We start from the raw sequence: 9,008 nt of genomic DNA, 5'->3' as shown, positions 1-9,008 counted from the left end.
CCCTAATTCCCCCTAGGCACAACTCCAGCCGTTCCCTCGGGTCCTGTCACACCAAGAAGAGATCGGTGCTGCCCCTCCACTGCCCCTCCCGAGGGAGCTGCAGCCCACGGGGAGCTCTGCCCTCAATCTCCTCTCCAGGCGGAACAAGCCAAGTGCCCTCCGCCGCTCCTCGTACGGCTTCCCCTTTAGACCCTCCGCCAAGGCAGACCCCAGCTCTGAGTCAGCGGGAACGGGGGGCAGCAGCGCAAGCCGCGGCCTCTCCCGTCCGGGGAAGGGCGGCGGAGCCCGGGCTGAGGGGACGGGCACCGGGCCGAGCCCGGGCTGAGGGGACGGGCACCGGGCCGCGACCCCCGCCCGCGCGCAGCGCGCGGCCCCGCGGCGGGCAGCGGGCGCGGGCCCGCGGCCGGGTGGGGCGGCCCCGAGCATGCGCGAGCCGCGCGCGTCACGGGCGAGGCCGGCGGGAGCGCGCAGCCAGGCGCGCCCCCGCGCTCCCTCCGCCCGCCGCCGCTCCCGCGCCTCCATTCGGCTCCGCCGCCGCCCGCCGAGGAGGGGACAGCGACAGTCGGGAGCACGGGAGAGGGACGCACCCTCCCCCGCCGCCAACCCGCTTCCTCCTCCTTCTCCTCCACCTCCTCCCCCGCCTCCGCCTCCGCCTCCCGGCCGGGAAGAGCTCGCCGTGCCCGCTGCAGCCCCGCTGGATGCACTGAGCGCTCGGGCGCGGGGAGAGAGGGGCAGGAGGAAGCCGGGAGCCCCGCCGCGGAGGCGCTGCGCTACCCGGAGCCTCACGGCCATTTGCTTTAATTCTTTTATTGCCCCCCGGCTGCCTCCTCCTCTCTGTCCGCGGGAGCCAGCCGAGGCGGCGGGGGCTGCATCCCCCCTCCCCTTTTTTTTTTTTTTTCATTTTTTTTTTTAAATTTTCATCGCCGCCATGGGATGTACCCTGAGTGCTGAGGAAAGAGCCGCCCTGGAGCGGAGCAAGGCCATCGAGAAGAACCTGAAGGAGGACGGGATCAGCGCGGCCAAAGACGTGAAACTACTCCTGCTCGGTGAGAACCCGCCGGTCGCCCCCCATCGCCCCCCTCCTCCTCCTCCTCCTCCTCCCCGCGCTTATCCCACCTCATCTCTCTTCCAACAGGAGCCGGAGAGTCGGGAAAAAGCACCATCGTGAAGCAAATGAAGTAAGTCCCGCGGGGGGAGCGAGTGAGCGGCGGTGCGGGGCGGGAGAGCGGGGCGGGGGCTCGCGGAGGTGAGCGAGGGCCGCGGGCGCCATGTTTACCTGAGGGGACCGCGCAGGCACCGCGCGGCGCGGCGCCGCCGCTCCCGGCGCTGTCCAGGGCCCGCTGGTGCTGAAGCGGCGCCCCGCGGCCTCGCCCCCGGCGGCGGTGGAGGGAGGCCGGCAGCCCACCGTCCCCCTCGGCGCAGATGTCCCCGCGAAGCGAACGCTGCCAGTTGAGCTTAATGTCGGGGTGTTTTCTGCCGGCTCTGCGGATTTAAACCGAGGCTTCCTATCACTGAAAGCCCCTTTTATTTGGCTTGTGCCTTCTTCTTTTAATTAATGAACGACGAGCTTGGCCGCTCATCTCATTCAAACCTCTCCTGCTCTGGGATCCGAGTCTCCCTATGGTACTCGGCGCTGCTCCTCGCTGGGGCTTCCCACACCCTTTTTCTGTGTTTAATTAGATGTAACCGTGTAATAAACAGCAGTGAAGAGCCCCACCGCAAGGTCTCTTCCAAGCATCCCCAGGCTCGTGTAAATGCACCCCGTAGGAAAGCAGGTGCAGGGAAGGCTAATAGAGGTGGAGGTACACCCGTGGTGCGACTATTCTCCCCCCACCCATTTTTTAAAAAAAAAATTAAAACACAATGAAATATCCCGTCCTCCCACCGCTACAAACATGACGGGCTGGTTGGAGGCGGGCGCCATCACGGAACGAGCCTGGGCGCTGGTTCAGGGTCTGGATTTCAGCTGGGAGCGGTTGCCGCTTTGCGATGCTGCTGGTTGCAGAGGGATCCGTGGCTGGGAGGGGCCCCCCCGGGACCGGGGTTGCTCAGCGAGGGGAAGAGGCTCGGGGATGGGTGTGGATGGGACGCGGGGAGCCGGGAGCGGGTCCCGGCGCGGGGAGCCGGGGCTGCGCGGGCCGGCGGGCGGGTCCCGGCGCGGCGTTCAGGCGGTGCGCGCTGGACAGCGCCCGGCCGGGGCTCGAGCCGGCGGCGGCGGCGGCGGGGCCCCTCCGGCACCGCGCTCGGCTGCTCCGGAGCGGCCGGGGAGAAGCCTGAGGGGCTCCGGAATAAGCAGAGGGGCCCGTGCCCGTCGCAAGCTGCAGCCCTGAGCTCCCGTAGCCGCCCCGGGTGTGCGTGTGTGTGAATGTGGGTGTGACTCTGTGTGTGTGTGTGTGTGTGTGTGTGTGAGTGTGTGCATGTGTGTGTATGAGTGTGAGTGTGTGTGTGAGTGTATATGTGAGTGTGTGTGAATGTGGGTGTGCGTGTATGTGTGCATGTGTGTGTATGAGTGTGTGTGTGAGTGTATATGTGAGTGTGTGTGAATGTGGGTGTGAGTGTGCATGTGTGTGTATGAGTGTGTGTGTGAGTGTATATGTGAGTGTGTGTGAATGTGGGTGTGCGTGTGCGCGTGCATGTGCGTGCACCCCGGGGGCAGATCTGGGCCTTCAGCCCAGCTCCCTTCCAGGCAGGGTGGCTTAGCGGGTGACCCGGATATTTCTGTATCAACTCCGTGGCTGCTGTGCCCACCCCTCGGGGGTTCAATGAAACCATCATCCCCGCCTGAGGCAGTGCTTTTCCCAAGGCGCTGCGGGGCTGGGAGGTCTCATTGTGAGGAGACTCGCCTCCAGTGCACAGTGGTGTCCGTGGCTTTCCCCACTGACGTTTGTGTACTCTGCTTCTGTAGAGGCTCTGATTATCCCCTTTCACTGTTTGGAAGGGGGCTTTTCCCCCTTTCACCCCCACAGCTTGATTTGGGTCTGGGGTGGGGTAGGTTTGGTTTGCTCTTGTTTGTGTGCAGATGGTGGATCAGGAGACATGTCGCTGCAGATGAACACCAATAAATTATTTAATCTCTAGGAATTGCTTCTGCAGAAGCATGCTGGAATGGCGGGCAGTGGGTTTTGGTTGAAGGGAGAGGCTGTAGAACTACAACAGTGGAGTGCACACGTAGAGCCCATAGGCAGGAGGGCAGGCAGTGACCACACAATAAGCACACAATCACTCTTGTTTTCCAAAGAGCAGAGCTCTTGTTTTTTGAAGCAAATCACATTAAGATAATAACCTGTTTGCTGCACTAGATTGGTGTATTGAGGACTGAAATACACCCGCTTTGTGTGTGTGTGTGTATATATATATATGTATATATATACATGCATTTCATTAAAACTACTCAAAGTAAGGCACGCTAGGCTTGCAGCTTTGTACCTAATCTGAAAACGTCAAGGAAGCTGCTATGGTGGATGGGCTTACAGTGTTGGAAATTGGGAGGCATCAGTGAGAGTGGAAACTCCAGTGAAGTGTGCGGAGGCTGGGGTGGGGACAGCGGTGTTGCTATGAGCACGGCAGCAGCAGCTGGAGAGAGCCGCGCAGCCGCGGGCGCCGCGCAGAGCGGCGCGGGGAAACCAACACTGCTGAAAATTAATTTAAATATAACGTCGGCATTAGCATTTCACCTGGTCAAGCTCCATTAGACAGCCTTGCTGAGAACCTAATGAATTCTTAATAAAGATTAAATCGCATGTTCATTAGATTTTGATGAAAGAGTGCTATTTTTTTTTAATACTGTATTATTGGTGTGCTTCTAGATAATAAATCTCATCCTCATGAATGGCTAAAGCAGCTTCACACTTGGATATTGCCTTGAAAACAAGCACAGGACTGTACAGAGAGACTGAAGAATGCTAAGACAAAGGAACAGAGAGCAGACATTGTTACATAGGACTAGAAGAGGTTACACACTGCCCAGTTAATCCTTGAAATGTTAGGTAGCAGGAGAAAAAGTAGAAATTACAGTAATTTGAGAGTGTAGCCAGGATGTAGATAAGGATTTGTAAATATAATTCAGTATTTTTTTTTTGTGAAATATTTGAAGATACCTTTTAACTGGTGAGTGGGGGGTTATTGGGCAAAAGAGAGGTACTGGTGAATGACAGATGTGGAACTGGAGTCTGGAATGTACATCTTAAACAGTGGCAACACAGGCTGGGAATGACACTTTTCCTAGCACCAATGGTTGTTTTGACACCCTTCAGCCGTGCACTTTGACTACTCCACCTTGGCTGATTAATTTTGCTGTATTTTTTCACAACTAGTCCAGATACTTTTACCCATGTCTGAAAATGAAGGGTCAGAGCCAAGCTAGTCAGAGGAACCGTTTTGAAAGGCATGGTTGTGCCATGCAAGCCAATGAGACTCTGGAGTGTGCCACAGCATTCAGAATCAGGCTGTGTCCAGATTCTGTTTTCACTCAGCTTAATCTAAAAACCATCTGTAACCAAGGAAAGCTGGGGCTTTCTTTTAAAATCCAAGCTAGAAGGTGAGAGTTACTAGACAAGAGAAACTCATCATCCACTCACACCACCCTATCTCAGTAAATTCACAATGTAGGAGTGCAATGGATGTTAACATTTTTTACATCTTATATATTCGAATAAATGTTGAGCACATGCAGAATTTGGAACTTATAATCTTCTTTTTTGGAATACCTGGATTGTAGCATGAAATAGAGACTGATGTTGTTCTAGGGTATTTTTGTGGGGACTTAAAACTCTGGTGAATATGCTTATTCATCAAAAGCCCCAGTGGAGCAGGACACCGAGCATATCTCCATCTCTTACTGCTTAGCAGCACACTGAAATCTGTGCCACGATCCAGTGGTGAGCAGGGTTGGACTGCTTGGGTGGGGACACCATGTGCTGCCATCAGCACAAGGCTTCCAGGGAATTCAGTGTTTGATCGTGCTTACCCTGAGAGGCTGCCTTAGCTGGCATGGCTTCAAAAACAAGGTCCTGCCACCTACTCAGCAGCCACCATTCTGGCTGGTGAGCCAGGGCAGTATTTCACCTTCCCAAACAAGGGGTTGGCAATAGGTGTGGCAGAGGAGACATGGCTTCACCTGCCCACAGGAAGAATCTTGGGGTTTGGGTTTTGGGTTTTGCTTTTGCAGAAGCAGCAGCTTCTGTCCCCTGCTGAGCTGGGCACAGAGAGCTGGGTCCAGCTCCCTTTCACAAGATGCCGGTGCTTCCAGCCCTGCATGTCCTCCAGAGCAGCCATGTGCCTCTTCACCAGAAGTGCTGGCAGCAACTCAGTTGATAGGCTTCTCTGCTGTGCCCGTCATTTTCACAAAATGGTTTTTATGTTAAGTATGAGAAGGATGGAAATATACAACCAGGAGAAAAATACACTAGTGTACAGTGTTTATCTTGAAATATCTACTATCTTCTCCCCAAAAGCCATCAGTCCCAACAGTCGGCTGATACATTGTTCTGACCTTTTTCAAAAAGCCCCTCAAAACAGCCCCAGGTTCTACTTGCTCTCTATGTAACCAAATTACTTATAATCTAATGAACTTCTTCAGTGAGAAGCAGTCCCCGCCCACTGGTTTTACAGCAATTTGATGCCAAATGCCATTGAAATGAAATGATGTGCTGTGAACACCCACTTCAGTGCTCTTTGCTGCATGTCTGTGTCTCAAATCTGTAGTGATTTCACACTTGCAGCCCCTTCCCCCAGGAATACTTCACCCCACAGGAGCTAACAGCACAGAGTTGCTTCGCCTCTGCAGCATCTTCCCAGGGACAGGGCTGCAAACTGTGCCTTCATGGTCTGTCCCACGCCCCAGCACAGCTCTTCTGCCTCTGCCACGGGGTGCAGAGCCCCACTCGGCTCTGCTTCCATCTGGGATCTGTTTGATCGTGGTGTGAGCTGGCAACCCAGAGGCACAAACCTCACTAGAGCACCAGGTCAGGCCGAGCCATCCTCATCCTGATTTGTCTCCTGCTGTTTTCCAGGATTTCTGTGATTTAAAGCCCAAAGTAGGGCAGCGACAGGCTGCACCTGGGCAGTATTTGAGCTGGGTTTCAATAAGCAGGGGAAAGAGCTGCAGCCTTTCCAATGAAGTTGTGTCATTCTCCCAAGATCTGCCCCAGCGCACTCTGCCATAAGTGTGGATTTGGCACACAGACCCAGCAGGAAGGAGGCTCCAGTGGGGCAGTTCTGGCAGTGGAACCTGCAGTGAAAGCAGTAGCAGCCTGCCTGCTGGGGCAGCTCTGGGCTGTTGGCATGGCAGCTGGGCAGTGCCCGCCCTGGGCAAGGCAGGGTCTCTTGCCAGGGTGTCAGAGATCATCCAGTGGAGCTGCTGTAGGAGGGGGCTCTCCCCTCACAGCAGCTTTTTTCCCCACCTTCACAGATGCTGTCTTGCATCTCTGGATGCTGTGGGTGTCACGTTCCACAATTTGCAGTGGCACAGCACAGGGAGATTGCCCCTGAAACAGGCAAGAATAAGAGCTGGGAACAGAGGAGAGTAAGGCTGTTCATTGTGGCTTGTAGTTACAAAGGGCAATCATGTTTTCAGGGTTTATTTCCTTCCTCTTGGATTTTTAATTGTGCCAAAACATTAACAACCATAGTTCCTTCTTTTATATTTAAAGTTCTTGTTATTAGACTGAGAGATTTCAGAGAAAAGCAGTAGCAATATTAGGAGGCAAGATGGAATACATTTTGGGTTTGTGTTTTTTCTTTTTCCTTGACAGTTCTTAATTTGTTTCTTGTTTTAGGGACTCATAAAAGTAAAAATATCTTTCAGTGACAACAGTGAACTGCATAGCTTCTCCTCTTCCAACCCAGTTTTAAAACCTTAAAAGAAATTTGCCTGTCATATTCTGACATGACACATCTAGTCCTGTTGGAAATGTTTTAGCAATCTAATGAGATGAAAGCAGTTGTTTTAATGAGCTCAGAAGAAAGAGACAAATCTGCTGCACAAATGTAACCAGGGATCTGTTTTGTTTTATGGCTTGGCTAACCCAGAGGTTGTAAGAAACATTAGATTGACAAATGAATTAAGTAACAAATTAAAGAAGGTTGTGGTTTTCCTCTTCAGTCTGTCTTTTCCCATTTGTCTGGCATACAACTTCATAGCTGATGTGAGTTCCCCAGAGTGCTTACCTGAGGAATATAGGGAAGATAATCAAAATGGGTGAAGAATGAAAAAGAGACAAATAATGGCAGTCCAGGCAGTGTGTTGACTCTTCTGTTTGGGCTGGTCAAGAGAAAGAGTGAAATGAAGAGGTGCTTCACTGATGGCCAAGACAGAAGCAGGTTGCTGGAGAGTAAGAGCAGTCAGGAGCCTCTCACACTCTCATAGTTTTCTTCAGTGCCCTTTCAGAGTTACAGCCTGCCTCTGCAAGTATCAAGCTCCCTTGGTTTCTCCTGGATCTGCAGGATACAAAATCACAAAGGAGTGTTGAAGCTCGTGGATGTGCAGCCAGAAAGCACAATGCAAGTGCAGGGTCCAAGAGCTCAGTTTGGCAAACTCCTGCTCAGACAGTGAAGAAGGAGAAAACTTTTCCAATGAGGCAGTAGCCATACACAGTGCACAGACAGACCCATCCTCTACACTCTGAAGTCCGTGGTTACACCCTGAGTGCAGCTGAGTGTGACAGATGGGATTTGGTCCTTTATTTATTATGTTGGTTTAAAGAGGAGCTCCAACAGGTAAGAACTGCCAAAACCTTCAATTCAAGTGGCCAGGGTGTTTAAGAGTCTAGTCCCTTTTCCTGGTGCTGATATTTGGGGGTTTGTGTAGAGCCTGAAATTACTTCTGTGGAGCCTGGACTCAGATGATGACTGGATCAGCTCTGGTTTCAGGTGGTCTTTGTTTAGATGTGTATTTTGTTTTCAAAAGAAAACTTCCAGCTCTCCTCACTTCAGAGAAAAGTTAAAAAATAAATTACCTTATTCTAGCCTGAGTACTCAAGAATTGAGTATTCCCAAAATGAAGGTGAGGAAATCAAATACATGTCAATTGCTTGGTTACTTTTGAAGCCTGATACCTTGTAGCACTGATGATATGGAAACCAGCAATCTCGCTTATTTCAAATAAATTTGAATGCTACTGACCCCAAATCCTCTCTTTGAGCTCACTGGACTTTGGGCCAAGTTCTTCCTACACTGAAGATGATAATCTGTTCAATCTGTAGGTTTTATGAGATGTGATGAATTTCAAATTGGTGGGATCCTGGATGTTGCTATGTTTCATTCACAAAACCAAAACCAGGAAACAAAAGGATCTGGAAGGCATTGGCACATTAAGCCTACAGCCATTTTTCTTGCTTTAATTTTTTTTCTTTTATTCACAGAGGGAAATACTAATGATTTGTGCCATGTATTTTCTAATGATGAAGAAATGCTCTGCCTTATGTAAAAATCCCCCTAAACCATTAATTGAATCATTCTCATTTTATTTTTAAGAGCATTCAGGAAAATGACAGATGTAAGGGAGTTTGGAGGATTACAGTCCTGATTATAAGATGGTCTTAGGAATCTGCCTAAAATCAGAAAAGGCAAAAGGCTGGAAAATGTTACTGAGTTACACAAAGCAAAGAAACTGATGGTTTTCTAGTGCTGAGAAAAAAGGAGAAAAAAGTATTTTAATCCAAAACTCAATCATTGTGTGCTTTCTGTGATATTAGAATGAAACTCTTGATGGAAGCATTTTTAACTTACCAGTAAAAATGCTTACTCTCCCCAGCTTTCACGTTAATTGAGAAAGAACTGAGTGCCCTCAGAAAGGAGCCCGGGAAATTGTGTAGTAAGCTGACATCATGCCTATTTTCCAATTGCTAATCAATAAGGTTTTTGACATTGAAAGGGAAGGACTGGCTGTGCTGAAATTACTTTGTTTTTCTTTATTCTTGGGCATGTCCTGCTTTGCTTGGTCACCAAAAATTATTTCAGTTCATCAGCAAACTTTTTATCTGAGTATAACATCTGTAAGCTTAAAACAA

At 50.9% G+C, this 9,008-nt stretch overlaps 1 protein-coding gene across 2 annotated transcripts in view; it reads left to right on the top strand.

Moving 5' to 3' along the window:
* Positions 1–468: 468 nt before the first annotated feature.
* GNAO1 (G protein subunit alpha o1) overlaps positions 469–9,008 on the top strand; it is a 141,256-nt gene continuing 132,716 nt past the window's right edge. Inside the window, exons 1-2 of one of the 2 annotated variants that reach the window (XM_064387336.1) lie at positions 469–1,046; positions 1,136–1,178. In XM_064387336.1, coding sequence (XP_064243406.1) covers positions 929–1,046; positions 1,136–1,178 — 161 coding nt within the window. In that variant the 5' untranslated portion in view covers positions 469–928. The remainder of the gene's footprint in view (positions 1,047–1,135; positions 1,179–9,008) is intronic. The other variant, XM_064387335.1, reaches the window with a different exon arrangement.

Source organism: Passer domesticus, chromosome 12, assembly GCF_036417665.1.
Source record: "Passer domesticus isolate bPasDom1 chromosome 12, bPasDom1.hap1, whole genome shotgun sequence".
Classification (NCBI taxonomy): Eukaryota; Metazoa; Chordata; class Aves; order Passeriformes; family Passeridae; genus Passer; species Passer domesticus.
The sequence above is the reverse complement of the archived record's forward strand: the minus strand, read 5'-3'. Positions and strand labels throughout refer to the sequence as shown.